Source organism: Hippopotamus amphibius, chromosome 12 (genome assembly GCF_030028045.1).
Source record: "Hippopotamus amphibius kiboko isolate mHipAmp2 chromosome 12, mHipAmp2.hap2, whole genome shotgun sequence".
Classification (NCBI taxonomy): domain Eukaryota; kingdom Metazoa; phylum Chordata; class Mammalia; order Artiodactyla; family Hippopotamidae; genus Hippopotamus; species Hippopotamus amphibius.
The window spans coordinates 39,206,549-39,231,963 of NC_080197.1; the positions used below are offsets into that span (position 1 = coordinate 39,206,549).

Consider the following 25,415-nt stretch of genomic DNA (forward strand, 5'->3'; position numbering starts at 1 on the left):
TGTGTATTTTATAGACCGCGTTGGCAGCGGTACAGAGCAAACACTCTTGGTTGGGTAGCTTATTTCTCTGGTGGATTGTCGAACCAAGGTTTATTTGGGCATACGATTTGTAAGGCTTTATGTGTATTTTCCTCCACTAGGGGACTTGTCCTTCCCATACGCTCCTAAATTATAAAGCAAAAGAGCGAAGCTATGAAGTCGTAGAAATCTTACATCATTGAACAGAGGGAGCAGCAAAGGGGTGGGTGTCCCACAGGAGACCACCACCTCGCCCTCCATCCCAACCATCTGGGAATGACACTGTCTTCCCCTGGATGTCCGAATCCTCAGTGGGTAACCTTGTGAACAGAAGGACACTGCCTTTCATTTCTTTGTGTTCACATGCCTGGCCTGTAACAGGCTGGCTGTGAACCTTTCATGATGCTGGGTGTAGATACTGTAATGATGATCTAACCAGGGCAGGTATAAAGAAAGGATTCCCATGGAACAAACCAAGAGGCCAGAGAAACATGCATGAGGTTGGAATACTTGTCAGTTTCTCATCTGCATTAAGTATGCCCCAAATACACCTGCATTTTGGACATATGGTCATGGACTTATTTTCACAACTGAATTTGCCCCTTGGAAAATCGAATCCAAGGTCTTAGGGTTCATTTTAGAGTAAATAAAATACCGGACCAGGAAATGGGTACTGTGGGTCAATCCCAGGCAGCGTATTTCTATCAAAATACCTGGCAATTTGTAAGATATGAGATACGGAAATTGATGCTCTGGGTACGAATCAGATCCTCTGTTCTGAAATCATGAATCAATCAACACGAATGGCTTAGGCTTTTGATTGAACTTCTGCATTAATCCACACGATGAAACCAATGCCCGCAAGAATCTTCACGCGCAAAAGAATCGCAAAAGTTGCCACAGCCCCCTTTCACCTGTTTTTGACAGAAGAGCTCTCTTGCTCCATGGCGGCCCAAAGACGCAACTGATGCCTCCAGCCGAGAGGAAACGAGGGAGGTGGACCAGAACCACCACTGGAGCCGGCCCGCGACCCAGAGCATCTCGGGCTCCTCCGCCCCCTTCTCAGCGCCAGGCCAGGGAGCCAGCCAGTGGGGGTCTCAGCCCTCGGAGCCCGAGCCGTCGCACAGCAGCGACTGTAACAGGGGTGGCTCTCAACCAGAGTGTTTCGATCTAACTAAAATCTCTTTCCTTAACAAAAGCAGCACCATCTGTGCAGGACATTTTCAGGGCGAGTCAGAAAATTTCAGTGAGCTGACAACTCCTACAGGTGAACATAGCCCAGGGATCACATCCAGCTGGACTTGGCTGCAGCGCGAGTCCCAGGAAGTGTCCGTGCACAGTGGGAGCGGGCAGACCAGGCAGAGCCAGCTCCTCTGCCTCGTTCTCTCCGAAAGTGTCTCCGGGGACAGTGTCCCCCCGAGGGCTCCAGCCTCCAAGCTCTGCTGGGAGCAGGAAGCTGGGGAGGAGGCGCCAGCCGAGGCAGCCTCTCCGGGGTCACTGATGACAGTCAGGCCAGAGAGAAACAGCAGGTTGGGATCTTTTTACCAGTGGGTCTCAGACCTTTACAGAGACACCAGCGGCCACATGCTGCAGGCGGGCGCGAAGGCCATCAGCCAGGCCAGGCAGGTGGGGAGCCTGTGCAACCCTGGCGGGCTGGCCTCCCACGCAGCGTCGTTCATCACAAAGCTCCCGCTGCTGAAACTCTTACCCCTGGACACGCTCTTGGAAGCCCACAGGGCATCCCCAGAAGCTCCTTCTTTTCCCGAAGGAGCTCAGGTTGGCAGCAGCAGGGAAGGGGCCGTCGGGCGGGCAGGGAGCCTGGTGCCCTACAGAGCCCCAGACCTGCCTCCCGGCCCCAGGGCTGCCGAGTTTCTAGGCTCCTCGCTGGGCTCCGTCTTCTGCCTAGACCTGGAAGGTGCCAGAAGGGGGTCTGTGTTGAAGCAGACCCTCGTGCGATTCCCAGACCAAATGCTGAAACTTCAAGAGTGCCCTTTAAAAGACCTCCTCGAGCTGGCGGCTGGTTCCCTACCAGAACGTTCGGGCCACACGCGTGAGGTCCAAGGCGTGTACTGGCTGGCCGTGGCCACGTGCGTGGAGCCCGCGCCCCGGCCTGCGTGCCTGCTGCTGCTGCGCTCGGCCCCTCACGCGCTGGTTCTGAGCCCCCCGGGCTGCGCGGGCGTGTTTCACGCTCTGCCCCTCTCTGGGCTGCAGGAGATTCAGGTTGGCTTTGGTGGGCAGAGCGTCCAGCTCCTGGGCCCTGCAGGGCGTCTCCTGCTCACCGTGTTTACTTACAACAAACACCTTTGTCAGCAGCTGTGCCGGGACCTCCTGTGTGTCCTGACATCCGAGGCCGAGGCTGCCGCCCGCACCAGCCATCCTTTGTTGCAGCAAGATCTGGTCCAGCTTTCCCTCGATTGGAAGGCAGAAATCCCTGATTTCATTTTGGCTAACGGAGTTCGGTTGTCATCCAGATTCCAGAATACCCTGGTCGACCTGATTTACTTTCTTCACGGAAACCTGGACGTCGATGCCCCGTCCCTGGCGGAGATGCAGCTGTTGCTGTACACGACGGTCAGAGTCGAGGGTGACTCTGGCCAAGGCCACTGCCTGTCACTGGCCCTTCTGAGCACCCACGTCGCCCTGGTGAGGGAATACCATGTGTTCTACCCTCACAGCCGCCCTCTGAGCTCGCCGCCTCCAGGACCGCGGTTTGATGTGGTCAGGTGCCGAGCCTTAAGTGAATTCAGGTGCCTTGTTGTTCCAGAGACGAAAACATCATCCACCGTCGAACTTGTCTTCTTTCAGAAATGCAGACGCCCGTCAGATTCAGGAAGTGCTCCCCTCAAGCACCCTCAGGAAGCCCAGAATGTTCAGCCATGCACCAGCACGTTGTGTCTGGAGGGCGGCCGGAATGTGGCCGCTGAGGTCTGGAAACTGACCCTCAACTCTCAGGACGAGGCTCTGTGGCTGATCTCACACTTGACAAGGTTCTAGGGAGGAGACTTGTGAAAATACTCTGCATGTTTTTTGAGATCTTTCATAAAATAAGTATGGTGAAAATCGTCTGGGCTATGACTATCTCAGTATAGCTAATTGATTTGAAACTGGGAAAATGCAGACCTCTATAAATTGAAAATGTAGTATTTTAAGCATCTCCACTGAAATAAAAATAGGTGACAGCAGAGCACTGATAAAATACCTTTATCACCACCTTGCTTCACTTTCTTGAACTTCAGCCTTGTAAATTGGGTCCTCATTATTTGTGAGGGGCTGGAAGCCTGTCTGATTATGTTCGTGTTGACTTGTGGTTATGTGCCTTGGAGTCCATTTCTGTTGGACGCTGGCAGGCAGATTTGTGCTTGCTGAAAAGGTATCTGGTCTGGCAGTGACCTTCTAGACATCCTCTGTTGGCCGCAGCTAGGATAGCTCTGGCACAGAGCATGTTAGTGACACATCCAGCTTCCCCGGGGGTTTAAAACGCCCTTCCCTCCCTGTAGCACATGGAGTGGAGGCAGCGCCCCTGCCCTGCAGGGTCTTCTTCCAGAGTCTTAGGAGGAAGGGGGCCACCGCCCCATGGCCCTGTCCACTCTCCTCTGCTTCAGCCAGGATCACGGCAGCTGCTCTGCTGCATGTCTGCACTTAAGTGACTCAGCTGTTCCACTAAGGCCTTGGTTTTAGCCTGGCCTACAGGGGCCACTTTCTGTTCTGGTCAGGTCTTTACATAACACGCAACATAAATGTTGTAGTCTTCCCCTTTCACTTCTGTTCCTCGCCCGTGATAGGGCCAGTGCCAAGGCCGACCCTTCCAGGGACTGACCGTCTGCCTTTAGTGTGAAAGTGCAGAGCTTCCCTCTCTTCCCCATCAGAGCTGACAACAAGCTACGGAACTTGCTCTGCATTTTCAGCATTGGTTTTCCTCTCCTGTGGTTCTGGGGATGTGAGCGGGGAGGGGCAGGACCTGGGAGAGCGCGTCAGGGTCCACACTGCTGGCCGCAGCCTGGTTCCTGGTGGCCAAGTGAGCCCTTTTGTCTTTTTGAGGCAGTAGAATTCAAATGTTTTTACCTTTTCCTGTGGAGCCTCTTCCACAACACACTCCAGCCCCAGCAGACACACATGTGCACACCCTACTGCCTCATACATGAAGGCTTCTGAGTCTGTGATAAGGACATCATTACAATTACTTAGCTTGTCATATGCTTGTGGATCTTCGACCACGGAAAAAACTTCTGAAATGAACCACAGTAGTCTTCTAATACCTTATCAATAATATTTCCCCTAATTTAAATTGAGTATTTTCTCACATGTTCTTGATAAGAACGGAATGAATGACCGTGAGCGTGGAGAGAGAGAGAAACTTAAGATGCCAGCAGAGGGATACTGGTTGGGAAGGAAACAATACACAAGCAGCCCAAAATGTCAGCAGAGTGGTGCGTACTCAACAGACAGGCTGCGTTCTCATGGGCAGAGAAGCAGAGTTCTGCTCTGTTATAAACTGTGTTCTGTGATATTGTCCATAGATGGGAGTGTTGCATGTAGGCTGTGACTTGTTCAGTCTGCTTGTGGTCCAAGTAGCCCATGATGAGGGCCACGTTCCGCTCTCGCTACGAAACAGAAGCAGCCTCTGGGCAATTCGGATTTCACACGTCACCTCATTTCACCTAAGCATACTTTTTACCTTGAGATCAGATACAGCCCTGATATGAGCATTTGATTTACCATCATGAAGTGAGTACTAAGGTTGTCATGATGCCGGGAGAAGCCAGTGGAGTGGTGTGTGTGCCCTTATCCTCCGTGGCTTCAATCCTAGGGCCTCTCTGGCTCACGGGCTTGTTCTCCAGGATTCTAAACGCGGGACACTCAGCGCTGCAGCGGAGCAGGTGTGGCAGCCTCAGCATCCAGCCTGAAGTACCATCTCAGTGGTAGTGAGTTCCTGTATCAGAAAAAAAAAATAGGTTCATACGTACTTTATTATGTGGCATTGTGCCTTGTTGTAATATAGGCATAATGCTTACATTGTGGGGACAATACCTATTTGAGGCCTTTTGAAACAGTGATTTCATCTGAATTTGATTAAAATCCATGTTGCTCACAGCTGCCTGTTATGCAGACTTGTGGTTGGCAGGGTGAATTTATTTAGTCTTTGTTGAAAAACATTTCAAAACAGTTTGTCTCCCCGTTCTCATTACTCAAAAAAATATGTGTGCATCCTTTGGAGAGAATGCTTATGCCTTCCAGCGGTAGTACATTACAGTAATTTTTATTTACATTCTTTTTGTTGGCTGAATTAAAGTTTTGAATGATAAATAGATTAGAGCACTTTTATTGATGCTTCTTAGATGGTCAGGCCGTCTTGTTGGACAGACTAGTTTCTAATGAGGTCGTTTTGTTAATTTAGTCACACAGCCTCCACTATTCACTTTAGTCAATACTGCTTCCTTCCGTAACGTATTTTTTGTGATGAATGTTATATCAGTCAGCTATTGCCAAATATCAAGCAACCCTCCAAATTCTAGTGACATAAAAAAACCAAGCTTTCATTTCTCCCTAATGGTTTGCAAGTAGGTTGAGGCAGCTCTGCTGTGGGCTGAGGTCATCTGCAGGTCAGCTAGGTTGGTGTGCACCACGTGTCTCATTTTGGGGCCTGTGTGGAAGGGGCAGGGGCCATCATGTCGATGACAGAAGCACAAAAAAGGCGACCATGCGTCCTGTCTGCTGACATCCCATTGGCCAACACAAGTCACACATCCAAGTGCAAAGTCAAGAGGCAAGGCAGTGCACACTGCATTCGCCAAGAAGCCATGGCAAGAATGTGCTCCTCCTTTTCCTGCTACGGCTACAAGGGAGAGAGAAGTGGGGCCACAGATGCATTGGGTCAGGGTTCCCAAGGTTCTGTTGCAAACAAATTCAGATGAAACTTGCAGGACCTCTTCCTAATGGAAGTATCGAGTCCTAGTTACTACTTAAACTTATTTTCCAGTTCAGTCTCTGCTGCTTGACACCTGCATGAGCTGATCATCACCTGCCTCTGAAGCAGTTCATTCGCTGGGATCTGCTCCCGTTGTTAGACTGTCCTTTCCATAATCTTCCTTATTGTGGCCTCCATCTGCAGTCCGTCCACCCGTGGTGTCCGCTGTCACAGAATACAAGTCTGTTCCACACTGTGTCATATCACAACCCTTCCAAGAACACAGTGCGCTCTTTCTCTCACCTCCTCTGATTTTTCTTCTTTACCTCCAATGATGTTACTCCCCTTGCTGGTTCTTATGCAACAAAGATTCCAAACCACCACCGTCCAATCTCTTTTTAAGGATGCACCCTTGTAATTTTGTTTTTGAAAACCGCCTTTAGTAGGAATGGAACTGAATCATCCAGTTGGTGAGAAGGAAAGAGATTCTGTGTGTTATAAATCACTACTCACATTTTTTCTTCTGCCATCTTGTTAAAAATCTTCTGTGGCTGAAGATGCAGTGGATCCCAGCAGTAACAGCCCAGCCACCCTTTGTCTTGTGGTTCACAGGGTAGAGAGTCCTTTCCTACATGTTGCTCCTTTGGAGCCCCGCAGTGATCCTCCCGAGATGGGGGAATTGTCATCGATTTGCATTTCATATCTGAAAGGATCATTTGATTGAGAACTGGAACTCGAACCCAGACCTCATTCCAGAATGTATATTCTTTCCACAATGCCACATTCTTCTTCTGGTCATGGTTATTCTTGACATTGCTTGTATACATTTTTTGTTGTTATTGATTTGTTTTTTCATAGGAATGAATAAGTGATTGGAAGAACTGTTGATTTTTTTCTGACTTGTAACTTTTTTCTTGAAATTTCTAGACATTAAAGATTACTTCTCTTTTTATGAGTTTTGTTTTTCAAGAACTGCCTTACAAGTTTCTCTGCAATTCCACACGTCTCTTTTTTGGTCTCTGCATTTTAGCTCTTACGGAAGAAAAGGCTGGATGTAATCATCGTGGCCTATGGTACAGATAGCCTTGTGTGCTCGAACTTGCTGCTTCAGTTGGAAGGGTAAACAATATGCTCTACCGAAACCTGGTAAAGAGAATCCCCGCCAGCCCCCCACCCCCACTCTGGTTTCCCCGAACCTGAGAATTCACAGTTTGAACCAAAATGAGGGCTCAGCAGAAATCAGTGAGTAAAGACGAGTGGTACTTTTCATCGACCATTAAAGACATTGCAGAACCAGGAGGGAGACCAGCCAGTTTCCCTCCTCAGGTCCTCAGCCGCCTGTACTCATGTTTGGTCGTGAGAGCCCTGTGGCCACTGCTGCCCACCCGCACTAGACCTGTTATCATCTTTTTTCTTTTAAACCATCCATCTGACGGTGGGTTGTCCAGAGACAATAACCATTAAAGTTGTTTTTGATCTAGAGAAAGATGGGGACATTTTTAATAACTTCAAGTTGAAACATTCATCAGATATTCAGTACTTCCAAACCTTGAAACAATGTTGATCAGTCAATTCAGATCTCTGTGGATGAAATAATCTACTTTTTCACCACAGATTTGAATTTGCTGTAGGGCCACTAAACTCAAGATATTCCACAAGCATCTATATCCAACACAGTTTTTCATTTTCTGCGTGATTTATCCTTGATGACATACAGATCTAGGTATGTATCAAAAGGAAAGAAATAATCCTTTATTTGAAAACCCATACTTCTGTTTCCTGATGCGTCTTTTAAATTCACTTTAAATGAGGTACAGTTCATGGTATTTCTATGTGTTGGGCTATTGTCAAGTCCTGACCTTGACAGGGATGGTACCTGGAGCAGGTGTGCCACATGTCTTAGCAAATTCAGGTCAATTGTAGGTACTCAGCCCTCAAAGGTGGCATGAGACTGGCCCCAGGTCCCTTCACGGCACAAGCAGGCTTCGCCTTCTGGCGAGGAATGCAAGCATGTCTTGGCATTTTGCCGCATTTATAATGTACACCTGCTCACACAGGTTACCTTTACACCCTGTTTCTTGTCATGTGGCTCATATTTGAGAAGGTGATGGGTCCTCACCATCTCTGTCCCAGATCCCCATTTTCAAACTGCTGGGTCATAGTAGGTGCTTGATGCAAATAGCTCTAATTAGAACTATCCCTGTGACATGTGTCGTTGAAAAGGGAGGGATTAGAAATATGTGCTATGCTGGGAAGAGAGAGCAACTGCTAGTTCCGTTAAATCTGATAAAAACCCAGGTTTGCCTGTATTTTAGAAGCAGAGCTTGGATGTTTGGTTAAGAGATCAGACGGCTGTCCTGAGGCCTGACCGTGTCATAGTTAAAGCATATACTGAGTTCAGCCATCTGGTATGTAATTAGAGCGTTTAGGAGAGAAAGTAGGTGACTCCCTGTGGAGTTGGTCCACTCCGTGCCCTCTGCAGTGCTGACAGCCATCCGAGTGGATGTTAACGCCACTTCCTGTTAATTTCCTTAATTTGCTCCTTTTGAAGGAGACAGCCTGAGTAGGAAGAGAAGATTCTAATCTGAACATTCAGAATGTAGCCTGTGTTCTGTCCATTTCTTTTGGCTGAGGACTGGACTATAATATTCCCCCAACACTGAAAAAATAGTGAATTTTTTGACACAGGACATTGTTTCATTACAAGTTATCAGAAACATATTTCTTTATATCTTATTTTAAAAGATTTTTTTTTAATTAAGATTTTTTTTGATGTGGGCCATTTTTAAAGTCTTATTGAATTTGTTACGATCTTGCTTCTGTTTTATGTTTTGGTTTTTTGGCCACAAGACATGTGGGATCTTAGCTCCCCCTACTTTGGAACGTGAAGTCTTAACCGCTGGATCACCAGGGAAGTCCCTGAAAGATATTTCTTATGTATAGGAATGTAATCCAAGTTACTAATTAGGTACTTTCCCTTGACCTTTTATTTCTAAATAGAGGCACTCCATAGTGCATTTAAAATTCCTTGACCACATATATATGGAATCTAAAAAAATAGTATTGATGAACTCAGTGGTAGAGGAAGAATAAAGATGCAGAGGTAGAGCACAGACTTGAGGACATGGGGAGGTGGGGAAGGAGAAGCTGGAACAAAGAGTAGCATTGACATTTATATATGACCAAATGTGAAATAGCTAGTGGGAAGCAACTGCCTAACACAAGGAGATCAACTGGAGGATTGCTGATGACCTAGAGGGGTGGGATAGGGAGGGTGGGAGGGATGTTTGGGAGGGAGGCTCAAGAGGGAGGGAATATGGGGATATATGTACAAATACAGCTGATTTGCTTTGCTGTACAGTGGAAACCGGCACAACAGTGTAAAGCTATTACACTCCAGTAAAGATCGAAAAAAATAAATAAAATCCCTTGACCCGTCCTACATGTTTATCCAGATCTCCCGCGAGACCTGCTTCCAGACATACAGCCTTTCATGTTCCTTTACCTTCTAGCATCATGTGTCACTAGCTTCCCCTTCCAAGTCTAAGAATCTTCTTTGCCACATGTAGCGAAACTACGATTCCAAAATAAATAATTCCATAGAAATTTAAAAGTTCTCATAAATCATGGGATATGATATGATATAGCACATATTAACTTGTCTACTATAGAACTCAAGATATTCAAAATATAGCTACTTGCAAATAAAAAAATTAATTTAGGAGACATTTATGTTAGTTTTCCTTCCTGCCCAACGTAAACATAGTTTAGGAGAATGTCAGGAACCTTTCACAGTATATCCTGAGAATTCAACATTTCTCATCAAGTTGACTTCAAAACGTAGATTTTTCCCTATACTTTTGCTCAAATATCTTCAGATCTCTGGCTTCTTCAGTTATTCATTTCTGCAGGTGTTCGTTTCTCTACACCTGTTAGTATTTAGTTACTGGAAATCAGTGAGATTGAAGTAAACTGTGGCCCTGGACGTTCGTGGGAACTCTGACAATATTTCTAATCCTCAACGTGCAGAATAATGAAGAGAAATATCCTCTTCTCAGCAAAGGGTTCAGTTGCTCTTCGCTGTTTGGTCCTGAACGGGGCGGTAGCTCTTGCGTACACGTGCGTGTGCTGGGACGTAAAGGGCCGTTCTGGATTTAGGCGAGCTATGTAATATTATAAGATCCACCTTCTCCCAGATAACTGATCTCTACGTAATTCATGTACCCAGTTAAATTATCAAAGGCAGTGATTTTTTTCTGTAAGGGATTTATGAGCCTATGCTTCAAGCAACTTTCTTTTCATTGGCAGTTGATTTCCCAGTTATACATTCCTAGAAGTAGAGAACTTTCTAGTCTTAAAATGCCTGTGTAATAACCACATCATCAATTAGCAGTCTTAATCCCCTTTGCAAGTTGACATATAAAAAAGTGAAATTTAAGGTAACATTTGCTAACTTTAGCCTATAATCCATCTGGAGCAGAAAAACCTAATCTTTGTTTAAAACTTAATGCAGTTGAGAAAAACTAAAGGTCTTAGAAGTTACAGATACTTTGTCAAAGTTACTTTGTATTCCCAGGACCTGGCCCTGTGTGTGGCCCTAGCTGATGCTCAGTAAAAGACACTGATGTTTGATTGTATATCCTGGGGGCACCTATAGGGAAAGGCGTTTAGAAAGTTAAGTCTGGACTGCCATATATACATTATTAATAAGAAAAAAAATCAAATTGTACACTTTATATGCAGTTTATTGTATGTCAATTATATCTCAATAAAAGGTCTTTAAAAAAAAGAAAATTAAGTCTGCAATGTTTGGTTAACAGTGTACCTGGGCGGTTTTGACTCCAGTTCTTACTTAGGAAGAGTCATGGCATTTAGATAGCAATAACCGTATATGTTTTTCACTCGGTGACCCCATCGTAACTTTCTCATCCTGCTGTAATTATCAGTTGACTTGTCCAACAGGGTGGGACACTGCCTTGGTCACAGTTGGGTTTCCACCACTTAGAGGAGATTTGGTAAATGTCATGCCCATTTCCACTGATGACAAGATGGAAGTGCAGAGAGGGTGGGTGACCATTCCTCAGAGACCAGCTTTGAAAGCTCAGATTGGATTCTGAGTCTTGAAGTGATGGCCACATGGAATCCAAGTCCCTCTTCTGTGACTGCTTCAGGGAAGCAGACAGTGGTGGAGTCTCAGCACCAAGTGTGTTTCACGTGTTGGTATTGTCGTCTGCACCTTGTAGAGAATCTGTAACACACATGGTAACCACTGTTCCTGATCTATTAGAGGGGAACAGTTCTCGCGCTCCCCCCCCCCCACCCCGCCGCACCTACTCTGTGCCAAACATCAGCCTACGTGTTTCTTTTCTCATTGAAGTAAAGGTTTATGAAGAGGGTGCCCTTTCCTCTGCCAGAACAAGCCTTCTTATTCTCCTGGAAAACTCCTACTCATCCTTTAGTACCCAGCTGCAGAGCCCCCTCTCCATGAGGCTTTCCCGTCCCCTAGCTGGGGTTGCTGTCCCTCCATCTAGGGGCACCAGACCCCCAGGGCTTTGTTCTGGCCTCCGCGGTGCTAACAGCACTGCTCTGGCTCACCACTCTGTGTCCACCGAGCCTGAAGGGGAGCAGTTAATTGCCCTCTTCCTTCCACCTTTTCCTCATTTTGCCCCTTAGCGGGGAGCCAGCAGCTGTGCAGAAAGAGCTCCTCACCCAGTCAGCTGCCGCGAGGGCCTGTTGGTCTAACTGGTAGGGAGGATCTGGGTTCCTTCTGAGGTAGAGCCAGTGGGACTTTACTTCCAAACTAGTGTTACCAGCTCTTGCTTAAAATCCCAATGGCAGCAGCCCCTCTGCTGAGGTTGTTCTAAGCTCCTGTGTGCTTCCTGACCTCACAGCTCTCCACTCCCAACTCCAGACACACACACACACACACACACACACACAGACACACACACACGCCCTGCAGCGGTGGCGTTCCCAGGTGATTGTGTCACATGTGGAAGAGAGGCTGTGTTCCTACTTGAAAAATACAGTTATAAGTATGATATACAAGGCTTCAGAGCTAAGGCAGCAGAGCAGGGATTTCATGGCTAAACTATGAGGCCTTTGAGGTCAAAGACATTTCTTGACATTAAACGTGTTTGTTGAAAATAAATAAAAGCACTAGATTATTTCTCTGCCTTTTTCACCTTCAAATAGATTACATCCTGTGTTTCAGGAAATGTCTCTATTCACAGTAGTTTGGAAATGTACTGTTACTGGTTTGAATGGTTTTAGCAATACTCATACTGAGAAACTCTCCTTTTAGGAATTTCCACTATGGTTTTTGACACCAAGGACAGCTAAAGAGGTGCACCATTGCAAGAAAACGAATGGTTTTGTGTAACCAGCCATGCAGTGAAAAATTAAGATGCTCTAAAAGGCTTTGGTAACTTCACATTGGGCCAAGATGTTTACACTGTCAGCTGGATGAAAGCAGCCTTCTGGGGCTAACCACATGCCCCCGTGTCATCCAGAGACCTGGGCTTTCCCACACACAGCAGAGCTGGACCTTCCATGCTTTCCCGGCAGAGGATAAGGGTTCAGGACCCCTTTCTGCCTGAGGGAAAGGGAGGTTATTGCCCCTGTTGTCTTTTGGGTCAGGTCAGTGAGTTTCATTGTATAATCATGGGGTTTCCATCTTCTTAAATTCTGTGTGTGTTGAAGTGTTTATTAGCTCAGTTTATCTCAGGTGGATAGGCTTATTTTAAAATTTTATGAAAGCTACTGAGTGAGGTATGTCGGAGACTGGAATCTAAAAAATAATACAGATGCCTCCGTATACAAAACAGAAACAGACTCACAGACATAGGAAACAAACTTACGGTTACCAAAGGGAAAGAAGGGGGTGGAGATAAATTGGGAGTATGGGATCATCAGATACACACCACTGTATATAAAATAGATAAACAATAAGGATTTACTGCATACATGGAACTATATTCAATATCTTGTAGTAACCTATCGTGGAAGAGAATCTGAAAAAATATTTATATGTATAACTGATTCACTGTGATGTACACCTGCAACTAACAATAATGTAAATAAACTATACTTAAGTTAAAAATAAATAAATAAATAAATGTCATGCTAACAGTGTAGTGGTGATGTAGGTGGGCTCTCTCGGTTAGCCGGAGTTCGAATCCCGGCTCTACCACTGACCACTGAGTCACCTAAACTTTTACACATTACCTGAGCTCTGAGTCTCGGGCCTCTCATCTGATAAATTGGGTTAATGATGGTTGTGCCTCCTGGGGGAGGGTGATGCAGATTAAATGAGACGATGCACATAAACTGTTCAGCACAGTTCTAGGTAATAGTGGGTATTCAATACATGCTAACTATAATTATGATTCTAATTATTTTATTACTGCTACTGCTTCACAAACATATCTTATGTTTTGTAAAGCCCTCCGTTAGTGTAAATGATAAGGATTGTTTAGAGATTTCTCCCAATTCATACTCAAGAGAATTCCTTTCGAATTTTTTTTTTAATGCCTCTTCCTCAAGTCCCTCGGTCTCCCCACCACCCAGACCCTAGACATTTCTTGGCGCTCAGGTGATTATTAATCAGATGGAGCCAAAGAAAACACTGGGGATTCATTTTAATTGTGGTTTATAGAGCTTTCCACACTACACTGCTTTATAAAAATGCCTGGAAATTAAAAATGAAGTGCATTTGAATAAAGTCTCCAGCTTTGGTAGTCTGTGAAGAAAAAAGAAGTTGTTCAGTGATCAAGACTTTTCAAGAGAAACTGATTTATACCAGGTTGTTTTTTTTTTTAAGTTAAGATATGTAATCTGTCCTTTTTTTCACTTGTTCTTATAAATGGGAAGGAACATCAAAGCCAGCAGCATTTGGAAGCACTTTCACCCTACCTTTATGGAATGGTATCCCTAAAGAAATGGTCTTTTGTCATGAGAGAGACTTAGCATTTCTCTTTCAAAGAAAACCATCATTTTTTCTAAATAAACTACTGGTCTGATGCTCTTTTCTTTGCTTGAAATGTGTTTCCTCCGCCTGCCGGGGCGGGGTATTTGCAGTGCAGTGATCTTGGTCTCTCTTTGTTCTCCCATCCAATGTGCCTCTAATAGCGGATGATTTCTCGTTCTTTGGGAGCAAATCCAGACGACCTGAAGGACCCCATCAAAATTAGTATTCCACGCTATGTTCTCTGCGGCCAAGGGAAGGACGAGCACTTCGAGTTTGAGGTCAAGGTAAGTGTCCCTTCTTTATTCTTCTGGAGGATGGAGGCTCGTGGCTCTGCAGTGCTTTCTGTCTTTTTTTGTAAAATGAGATGAAACTACATGTGAACGTGTTGTTTTGTACGATATTGGTCATGCCTTTCTTTAACCCAGTATGTGAAAGTCTAGGCTGGAGCATGTGGAAGGACGTTGTTATCCCAGAGAAGGTAGCGGTGGCTGGGAGTCAGGCCAACTCCGAAGTTACTGTCACCTGTCAGCCCCACAGGGAAGGTCACCAGCCACCCCCGACCGCCCAGGATTTTTCTTCTTTGGGCATCGACAGTTCCATGCCTCAGGAAGCCATTTAGTGCCAGGCAGACCAGGACAGCTGGTCATCCTGCTATGGGCTTAGGCTCAATTTTTTAATCTATAAAAGTGGGAATAATAATATGTGTGTCACAGGGATAGTAAGTGCATATAAAGTGCTGACTTCAGTGTTTGGTATGTAATAAAGAATACATTATAGCTGGTGCTGTTATATCTACTGCTATTTTGTTGCTGTTGTTGTTGTTTCTGTTATTAGTAATTAAGAACCTTTCCTATCTGTTTATGCATTTGATTTATATGATTTTTCAGGAAGAGATGTGCCTGTTTCCATACCTCATATTTCCCCAAATAATGACTTCATCTTATTTCTAATTGACTTCCATTGACTCATAACACTTCATTAAACACTGCTGGCTACCACCCCCTCCTCAAGGAACTGACGGTTAATCACACTTCTTCATTTTTGAGGGTAGGTGAGGGTGTTGTGATGGCATCCGCTAGGGTCACCAGTATCTCTCTGCAGGATGACGTTCCTGGAGGTGGTTTTGGTTAGATAAACAGCAGAATCTGGGTGCTGAGTTCTTTAGGCTTGGATTCTACTGCAGTTTGCTGAGTGACCCAAAGTCTTTACCTTTTCTGAGTTTCAGTTCCCTCACTGGTGAGGTGAGAAAATTGGACATCACCAGTGGTTTCCAGATTTCTTTTAAGTTGAGCCCTTTGGTCAGAGAATCTCTTCTGAGGAAGGACACTGTGGAAGCAGAGAAGCATGGAGCTGCAGTGGGGGTAGTGAGTGTGGAGGGATCCTAAAGCCAACCCCTCCCCAGCTGCTTCCCCCACCTCCCGGCTGTACCTCGGGGGAGCCCCTGGGCTCTGGGGGCCCCTCCCTTTAGGCATGCGTGTTCTTTCAGTCTTCCTGGAGAAACACTGCAAATGACTTTTCTGATTAATCAAGGTTTTAGATTCTTATTTCTGCCTATTGAGCACCCCCGCCCCCTTTATTTTTAACAAAACGTACGCATTAATTTATGTATTTGAGATTTGTGTTGAGAAGACATGGTTCCTATGTGGTGGTGGTGGTGGTGGTTGAACTTGACTGGTCAGATTCTGCAGTTTCTTATTGAAATGTTCCACCATGTCCTTGATCCAGTGCTTCTGCTGTTCCTGACCTAATGCCTGATTCCTGCCCAGTTTCGTTTCTCAGACATTTGAAATTGTGTGTGTGTAGAGTTCCATTTATACATATATAGAACACTCTATGACATACATCAAAGCAAGATCCTTTTTGACCCAGCTCCTAGAATCATGAAAATAACATCAAAAATAAATGGGACTTAATGAAACTTAAAAGCTTTTGCACAGCAAAAGAAACCATAAACGAGATAAGAAGGCAACCTTCAGAATGGGAGAAAATACTTGCCAATGAAGCAACGGACAAAGGATTAACCTCCAGAATACACACACAGCTCATGCAGCTTAATACCAAAAAAGCAAATAACCCAATCCACAAATGGGCGGAAGACCTAAATAGACGTTTCTCCAAAGAAGACATACAGATGGCCAACAAACACATGAAAAGATACTCAACATCACTAATCATCAGAGAAATGCAAGTTAAAGCCACAGTGAGGTATCACCTCACACCGGTCAGAATGGCCATCATCCAAAAATCTAGAAACAATAAATGTTGGAGAGGGTGTGGAGGAAAGGGAACTCTCCTGCACTGTTGGAGGGAATGTAAGTTGGTACAGCTACTATGGAAAACAATTTGGAGGTTCCTTAAAAAACTAAAAATAGAACTAGCATATGATCCAGTCATCCCACTCCTGGGCATATACCCAGAGAAAACCATAATCCAAAAAGAAACATGTACCATAATGTTCATTGCAGCACTATTTACAATAGCCAGGACATGGAAGCAACCTAAATGCCCATCAATAAATGAATGGATAAAGAAGATGTGGCATATATACACAATGGAATATTACTCAGCTATAAAAAGGAATGAAATGGAGCTATATGTCATGAGGTGGATAAACCTAGAGTCTGTCATACAGAGTGAAGTAAGCCAGAAAGAGAAAAACAAATATTGTATGCTAACTCATATATACGGAATCTTAAAAAAAAAAAAAAAAATGGTACTGATGAACCCAGTGACAAGACAAGAATAAGGATGCAGATGCAGAGAATGGACTGGAGGATACGAGGTTGGGGGCGGGGGCGGGGAGCGAAGGGGAAGCTGAGATGAAGTGAGAGAGTAGCATAGACATATATATACTACCAACTGTAAAACAGATAGCCAGTGGGAAGTTGCTGTATAACAGAGGGAGATCAACTCGATGATGGGTGGTGCCTTAGAGGACTGGGATGCGGAGGGTGAGTGGGAGTCACGGGAGGGAGGGAATCTGGGGATATGTGTATAAATACAACTGATTGACTTTGGTGTACCTCAAAAACTGGTACAAGAGTGTAAAGCAATTATATTCCAATAAAGAGCTAAAAATATATATATACACATATATAAAGATAGCTTCCTAAGGCATGTTTGTATTATTTCCATATTTTAAAATTAGAGGATGAAGACTGGCTTTCACCAGCTCAGAATTTGAATTCTTCAAAACATAGAACTCACAGCACTGGAGGACATGCAATGATTTTAGTTGGTACACAGGTTTATTTTATTTCAATGGATAAATGTGTTAATGAAGTATAACTATTAAATTGATTTCATGCATAGAACTTGTCACAAATAAAGAAGATATTCAATTTTTTTAAACTGAATTGATTTAAGTAAAAATTGCAAGCAACTTAACAGACCTGGCAGTATGCAGATCTGGCCAAAATTGTGAAGATGCAACTGTAAAGGCAATTTAGCGAAACCAAATACAGAAGCTGTCTGGTGCCTTTCAGAATCTAGGCTGGCTCTCTCTGCACTGTCCAAGCCCTGTCTGAAAGCGTGTCATCATCCTGCTTCTTTCTGTTCTCATCCCAGGTGCTGTCATCATCAGCACCAGGAATGGACTGTTAGCATTTGCCAGGAGAATTCCCAGTTCTCCGAGTAGGAAGGGCTGCCCCGTGTGTTCACAGGGAGGTGGGCTGAGGGCCTCATGCTCCTGTGGGAGGGGGCACCTTGTCAACAGAAGCATCAGGGCCCAGTAGTAGAAACAAACGTGATGGGAATATACTGTCACTCCCTTAACAGAACGGGCAAAAATAGCTGAGCTCCAGCAGAAGCGTAGCTGTTGGAAAAGTGCTGGTGGAGTGTTTCTCCTCCAGGTGACCTCACTGTGCCTCATCTGTGAAATGGGGCTGAGGAACCCTGCAGGCTGGGTTGGTTTGAGGACTGTAGGAGCTTTTGTATGTGTAATGCTTGAAATGATGCCGGCCACATCCTAAGTGCTGTGTAAGGTGTCAGTGATGAATGAGATTTTTACCCTTGGAATGTCCTTAATGACTTTCAGTGTGCTGTTGTGTCTTTAGAGGGTTTGGGTTTTCCCCCCCCTTTTTGGTTGTTTATTACCCCTCAGTGTTCTGAGTTTAAAAATGAACTGTGCCAGCCATTTTCTTCCATCACTTTATTTCATGCACAGGCAGTGTTTTCTAAAACAAGTAGTCACACTTAGGGTAATCTTTTGGCTGCTACTAAATTCTCTTGGTGAGCCAATTGCTTTGAGAAGAGGAAGGTAAAAAGTGTTATTTTTAGAAAAGTCTGTTCTGTTTAGTCTTAGATCTTCTTTGGAGGAAAATGCAATGATAAGGTTTATAGATATTTTATATCTGGTTCACTTAATGGGCCGAGCTGACTCAGGCACACACAGGGCCTGTTGGTTACAAGTCCCCAGTGGCAGAGGTGGCAGGTCCCTGGGAGCCCAGGAGGACACAGGCGCGTGGAGGGGTGGCAGCCCTGGAGCTTGTCTCTCAGCGTCTCCCTCATCCTTCCTGTTCCCTCTACCTCCTGCCCTTCTGTACCCATCCTGTTTTAGATAGAATTGATTAGTTACTTAGATCATTCCTTCTTGCTGTCCAGTTTCATTTTAACCTCCAATCTGGTCGCTCCAGTCCTGCAATCCAGTCTGTTCATTGCCAGGTGAAGCAGTCACGGTCCTTGTTAAAGAGGTGCTCAAGGTAGGATTCAGGGAGGGGGATCTGGGGCGGGGAGGGGAGAGGGAGAGGAGAGTGGTTCCCAGACGCTTGTCTTCTGGTCCCTGACAAGTCCTGGGGACGTTTCCATCACTGGGCTTTAAAATGAGAAAAATAGACTTTTTCCATTCAAAAAGACTGTCTTTTGTATCTTCTTTATTTGGGGGATTAAAAACAACTTTCTTTTATGAACTAACTGTGAGAATGTATAAGTATAAGGTTTTGGGGTTATGGTCATGTTTAATTTTTTAAATGAACTTCATTGAGGCGTAGTTACATCCAGTGAGATACACACATTTTAAGTACGGTTTGATGAGCTTTGACAAATGTGTACACCCCTGTAACCAGCACCCAATCAAGATTTAGAACTTTTCAGTCATTCCAGAAAGTTTCTCAAGCACCGACTGATCTGTTCTCTGTAACTACAGATTACTTGGGTCTGTTCTGGCATGAGGTGGGGATGGGACCAGGTGGCATTTACTCTTCTGGGTCTGGGTGCTTCCACTTCACATGCCTTTTGGAGATTCATCCAGGTAAAGTGTAACAGTAATTTGTTTCTTTTTATTGCTAAACAGCATGCCACTGTGTGGATACATGACAGTTTGTGGGTTGGTGTCTGTTTCCATGTTCACATCTGACAATACAGAAAGCTGTCATCTCCATGTCGCCCCCCTTATTTTGTTGCCCCTGAAAGATTCATGCCTGGATCTCTGTTCCTGTCATTACCCTTCAGTTATAAGGGTTATCGTTACCCCCCCCCCCCCCCCCCCGGGTCTCCCAGCAGCACATCCTTCTGGAACTGTGTATGCGTTTACGTTGAGAGAGGTGCATCCCGCCAGCTGATGTCAGAGGCAGACAGAGAAGCTGAGTGTGTGCAGCCTGGCTCCTCTCGGAGAGGAGCACGTTCTGTGCTGAATGTGGTTGAACGTGGCCTGCTGGTCAGCAGACGTGCCCGCACAGTCCGTGCTTGCCCAAAGCTGCAGCCGTCACAAGTAATACCTCCACCTGGACCACAGCAGTCACCTTAAAACTCCTGTTTCCGTTGCTTTTCAGTGATTGATTTGTGAAATCAGTTACCCTGCATCATACTCGCCATCCTCAGTGAGCTAGGACCAGACTGGGTAGAATTTAATTTTTATGTTGCATTTCAGCACGACACAAAATCTGTCGTTACGGCTAACAGAAGCTGTCGTACTCTTACGTCATAGAAGTAAGCCGATGTTTCCAGCCTAGTTTTAAATTCCCTGCCTTTTAACTTGCATGTTAACATGGTAATGTAAAGAAATAACCTAATAATTTTTTAAAAACTATTTTGTTTCCTGAGAGTTTTCATTCCTGTAGAAGTGGAAATAATCTCTACGGGAGGTTGTTTTCCTGGCTCCTTTGGAGAGTGTTGACGTGTCCGCCGGTGCCGCCGCCCCCCCACCCCCCTGCCCCACATCACCTGGTACTGCTGTCCCTGCAGATGTCACAGCCACGGTCCCATTTTCTTCCTTCAGTCATTCCCGTGTTTATCGCCCGTCTTCCCCGTAGGTGTCAGCTCCGTGGGCCCTTGTCGGCCTGTGCAGCCCTGAGGCCCCAGCCCTTACACAGGGCCTGGCTGGGAATGGGCCCCCGTACAGATGACTGTCACGGGACCCGCACAAGCCTGGCCGCAGGTGGACTCACCTGGCAGCCCAGACTGGGCACAGTCATGACTGACACTTTGTCTCTAAGCAACATTCTTGTCTGTTCCGTCACGTTTATTTCTTCTATGTCTGTCCGTCACATTTATTTCTTCTTCAGCTCCTCTTATAGGTTACAGGCCTGTGTGGAGCACATCTTACGGATTCCATTGTTTCTCACAAGCTGCTTGTGTACTCGACTGTTCTGATACATTCTGTGTGGTTTGCCTGCATCTCATAAGCTTCTTGCTTACTTCCTGACTCTGCTTAGCCCCGCTCAGGGGCTCCATCCGTCCCCTGGAGCAGAATTGATTGTGCTCAGGGGGCACGTAGACCCCCTCTCCGCTCCCTGTTTCCCCGCTCTCATGGGGCCTCTTGGAGTTTCTTTTCTGAATATTCCCTGCAGGCAACTGAGTTTGCAGCCTTGCTTCAGGGTTGGACAGTAACATCTATCAAGCACCTTCTTCATCCCAGGTACTTTGCCAGACACTTCCACACGTGTGGAAGATGTACCAAAATGGGGGTATTATTTGCATTTAATGAACTGGAAAATTATGAGTGACTTGCCCAAGGCCACACAGCTACGAAGCAGATCCAGGTGCCGAAAGTCCATGGAATCTAAGTCCTCTGAGCCATCCCCGTCCCCTTGCTTACTCTTCTTACTGTACCTTCTAAATGTCACTACTTTCTGCACTTTTTGGAAATCAAGGCCATATCTTAGTGTTGCCCTAGACATAGTGACATCCTCGCCTGTTTTCAAATGTTGCTGTTATTTTTCTGTGCACTCGAACTTTTATCTTGATTTCTGGCCAAGTCATAGGCACTTTGTAAACTGGGGCTATTGTTAAAGTTTTGAGAAATCTGGAGAATTTGATAGTGAATAGACCTGCCAGGAACTATAAGGAGGAAATGCCTGGAAAATGTGCAGTTTGGGAGCTGAAGAAATCACATTTATAGTCAGGGAAATGTCTCTTTATTTGGCAGAACAGAAATAAGAGGCATTTCAGTCTATTAGATAAAGTATGCACACATACATCTTTTAGAAACATTCCCAACTTGATAGAATATAAATGTTCAGAAGGATTTGTGTGTTGGCACCTGAATCTCAGCTTATTAGTAACGTGATAGATGGTCTCCTGCGTGTGTATTAGCAGAGCTGAGACAAATGGAGGGTCTGTGAGCTGTGGTCCATCTAGATTCAATACTCAGTTTGTGGACTATTTTCAAACATAAATATCAAGTGGGAAGAAATAACATTGGGACTTAAAGAATCATATTTTATCCTAAGATTTTTTTTTAAGCACTCCTCCCATCTCTTTGAGAAAGTTGTCTTTCACTAAAAAAATAAGAAAAAGCATCTTTCCTTTTCCCCTATTTTAACACAAAACAACTCATCTTTTATATTGCTTTTACTTGGGCAGTTGTTTATCTTCACAGAAGTAATGCTGCACATATGAGAAATGATGGAGAGGAAGTGAGCTTGAGTCACAAGCACAGAAGAAAAGCCGTCATCACCTTGTGATCCTGCCTTGAATTTCCATTTCAAATTTGTTTTTCTGCTATAAGAATATATTAATATTTCCTTCATTTCAGAATTTTGGGAGTTTTACATCTCTTCCTAGGGTAAAATTTGTTCTAAAAGAAATCACAAAATGGTTTCAACTCCCCTTTTTGCAGTTGCTGCCCACGTGTACTCTGGCTTTTCAATATGTGTAATAAAAGACCTTTTTTAGGGCAGTGCAGGAGTTACCAGGTACCGAGTACCCCAGCACTCTGCTCGTTGCTGCACGTTTTTTAGTTCAGCTCTAGGTTAGGTGTCATGAGTCCATTTTACAGAGGAAGAAACTGAGGCTGGAGGAATTGAATAATTTAGCCAAAATCACACAGCTAATTAGTGACTGGGCTAAAGTCAAGATCCAGGTCTGTCTTAGTCCAGAGTTTTTCATTATTGCATTCTCCAGCCATGACTGGTAGAGAGTTTGCATTCCACGCTTTGCCTCTGAATATCTGAGTAATCTGAAGGAAAATTGCTTAGGCTGTCATTGTCCCAATTTCCCGCAATTTTAAGGTAGAATAACCCCCTCTACCCCACTCCTCTCCTGTTTCACAGAGGTGTTAGGGGAAGGGAGAAGTACTCCTTAGTAATGATCTTGGATTTGAAAGAAATCCATCTTATCAGAATATTTGGATCTTTGTACATTCTTTCAAATTTACTTCAAATTACCAGATAAAGTTAAGTATACTAAAATTAGTGATATTATCCCTATTTTGAAGGTGCTGAGATTGAAGGGTAAAGAAGCCATTCTTTCTAGTTATTGCAGAAGGCTGAAATTTGGACCAGCTAGAGCACCCTGTTTGATTTTGGATCACTTTCTGCTACGCGGAGGGCGCTGTACCCAGCGGTCAGCGCCAGGCTCCCGTCTGCGTGAGCACTGTGTTCAAACCAGGTTCAGGAGCCAGAGGCTCCGAGGCACCTTCTGTACTTGCTGATGATGCCTCTGCACAGAGGATGTCTGGGGCCCTTCCTGGATAATAAGGCTGAATAATCTTATATGTGCTTGGCTTTGTGAACCCCGCAACCTCCCTTCCACATTACCAGCAGGCAGGGATGGATCTAGGGTTGGACCTCAGACCCCCCCTCTCCCTGCACAGTGCACTGCCTCTAAGACCATCTCCTCCTGCCAGGGCCCCTCTTCTTCCTGCAGGTGCTGTGGAGACGGGATTTCTGTAGTTGGTGGAGCTCTAGTTCAAGTTCACAGAGCCCACTGAAGGGGAGGGGATGCAAGCTCGGCTCAGGAGCTCATGATGTGGTTTGAGGACACGGTTCAAATGGCACTTGTGCCCTCGCCTCCAGTATCCTGGATGGTTGCTGACACAGTGTCTTTTCCCTTATGTCCACTTGGCCACAGAGCTCAGCACCCCTTTGGGTTCCCCAGAAAAAAAAGTATTTAAACTTTGCTGCAGTTTCCTAGGGAACCAGAGAAGGAAGTACATCGCACATCTCAGAGCAAATAACTGAAAATACCCCTTAGACAGTTATGTTCTGCCCAAAGCACCATCACCCCCGCTTCCTTCCTAAGTGTCCTCTGGGAGCTCCAGCCACTGCCCTCCTTGCTAAGGGTGGGGGGGTGTCAGCTCCAGCCCCATCCTTGGCCTGTATCCCCATGCCTGCCTGCATCCCCAGGGGACTAGGACGTTCAGAAACAAAAGGCTCTTCAGTTAATAGGACACACCCTGTAAAGGCAGTTCAGAGACCACCTCTTGCTTCTTGATGTGGTTTTGTAGTTCTTTCTCGCTCCTACCTGCACTCATTCTTCCCTGGAATCATCACTAAATCCAGACTCCTCTCCCGCAAAGGGACCTGGTAAATGACACTGCCTTTGTTTTACAGTTCTTTACCCTCCCCCTTGTCTCCTCTAATGCCTATTGTCCAAAAAGTTCAAACATTTACGTGTAAATCAGAAAAGGCCAGAAATGCAGATCATTCTGCTGCCCACATTTCAGGCCAGAAAGGCCTTGGGGAAACAGCAGAAGAGCATTTACTGAAGAGGCTCTGGGCTCTGCTATCTCTATTATTCATTTGCTTATTATTGAACAAGTATTTATTTGGTGCCTGTAACATTATTTTTTTAAAGACCATACTAGAAGTATCAAGATACTGAGGAACAGAGGAGATGAATAAGCAGGTCATGTACTCTAGGGTCAGTGAAGTGGGGGAGAGAAAAGCGCAGAAAATAGAACAGTGTGGGTGGAGCAAAGGGGATCATGACGGGCTCCCGGGAAGACTTAAGGCCATAGCGGCAGCCTAGTACAGGTGATGCTTTGGTAACAGGAAGTAGTACCGATTGAGGCCAGCCCTGGGGAGGAGCTTTTTTCAGGCAGAAGAGGAGGAAGATGAAGTGAAGCTGAAGCAGTCTTGAAGGGAGGGGGAAGAGTGTAGCAGAAGCATCATTCTGAGATGGCTGAGAGGTTGCTCAGGAGTTGGCCATGGGTGACCCTAGCATCTTAGTAAAACATCATTGTCCATGAGGATTGAAAATCTGGTGTGGTTGGAAATACTCATCACAGAAAATGTAATTCAGAAGGATTTCCATGGAGGAGTGACCCTGCAGAGTTAAAATAGCATATGTTTGGTGTCAGTGTGTCCTGCCTCCTTGGGGAGGGGTGCCAGGGCCTGTCTGCAGCAGTGCCAGGCAGCACAGGAGAGAAGGGGATTATTCTGATGGGGCCCCACTGTTGCAGAAAACCGATCCCACGAGAGACCAAGCACTGCACTCAGAGGGTTGGAGAACTCAGGTTTATTGAGCTGGCGGACCCAGACGAGCTAACGCTCCAAAATTCTGGGCCCCGTTTCAGGGGAATCTTTTCCTTATATAGGTTAAAGCATCTAGCTGTAATTGGCACAGACTGATTGGTTGGTTTAACAAGGCTCTAGTGGAGTTTGGCACAAACTGATTGGTTACATAATTACTATAGGTTATGGGCAGTTACAGAGCATGGGAGTTGCTATGGGTTACACACAATGTGGGGGGGTGGCGGGGGGGGTGGTGTTCCAAACAGAAACTTGCATGAGCAGGACCAGGACATTCCATACTTATCAGAACATCTTAAGGTTACAGTTGGTTACTAGGTCATCTTGTTCTTATCGTGGCACAGCAAGCAGATTTTACAGAAACAGAGCTAGCATAAAGTTATAAACTTAAAAATTCCCTCATCACCACCAGCAGGTCTAGGGAGCTAGGGAATTCAAAGCAGGAAGAGTGACCTGGAATCCAGCCTGAGCCCTTGGTGAGTGATCAGAAGAGAAGAGGGCCTGGGAGACTGGGAATGGTTAGAGCATCACAGTGGAGACAGACATCAGATGCAGCGCACGTGAGCATCCCACTTGGAAATCTGAGAGCACTGGGCTGTCTGTCCTTGGAAAGACTAGGCTGTCCTAGAGGTGGACCAGAGCCAGGACAACTGGGTGGTGGGCTGTGATTAACAGGGAGCTGGCTTCTCCCATCTCCTGGGTAGTTCCATTTGCAATTAATTAACATATCAATGCTTGCTACTATACAGATTCAAATATTCGTAATATATTCCTATTTCCTCAAGCATGTTCATAGTTATGTTACTGAATAAGACTATATTTTGCAGAAATC

The 25,415-nt window shown here is 45.4% G+C and overlaps 1 protein-coding gene across 10 annotated transcripts in view; it reads left to right on the forward strand.

Annotated features, from left to right (window-relative positions):
* Positions 1–25,415, forward strand: part of KIF16B (kinesin family member 16B) — a 291,849-nt gene that overhangs the window by 180,460 nt on the left and 85,974 nt on the right. For 4 of the 10 annotated variants that reach the window (XR_009048392.1, XM_057701885.1, XM_057701884.1 and 1 more), the window contains one exon: positions 14,054–14,176. Coding sequence is in view for 9 of the 10 variants with exons in the window: in XM_057701885.1 (XP_057557868.1) it covers positions 14,054–14,176 (123 nt within the window). In the remaining variant the exon portion in view is untranslated. Of the gene's footprint in view, positions 1–140; positions 1,805–2,331; positions 6,842–12,227; positions 12,476–14,053; positions 14,177–25,415 lie in introns of those variants that run through there. The other 6 variants (XM_057701881.1, XM_057701879.1, XM_057701880.1 and 3 more) reach the window with 4 other exon arrangements.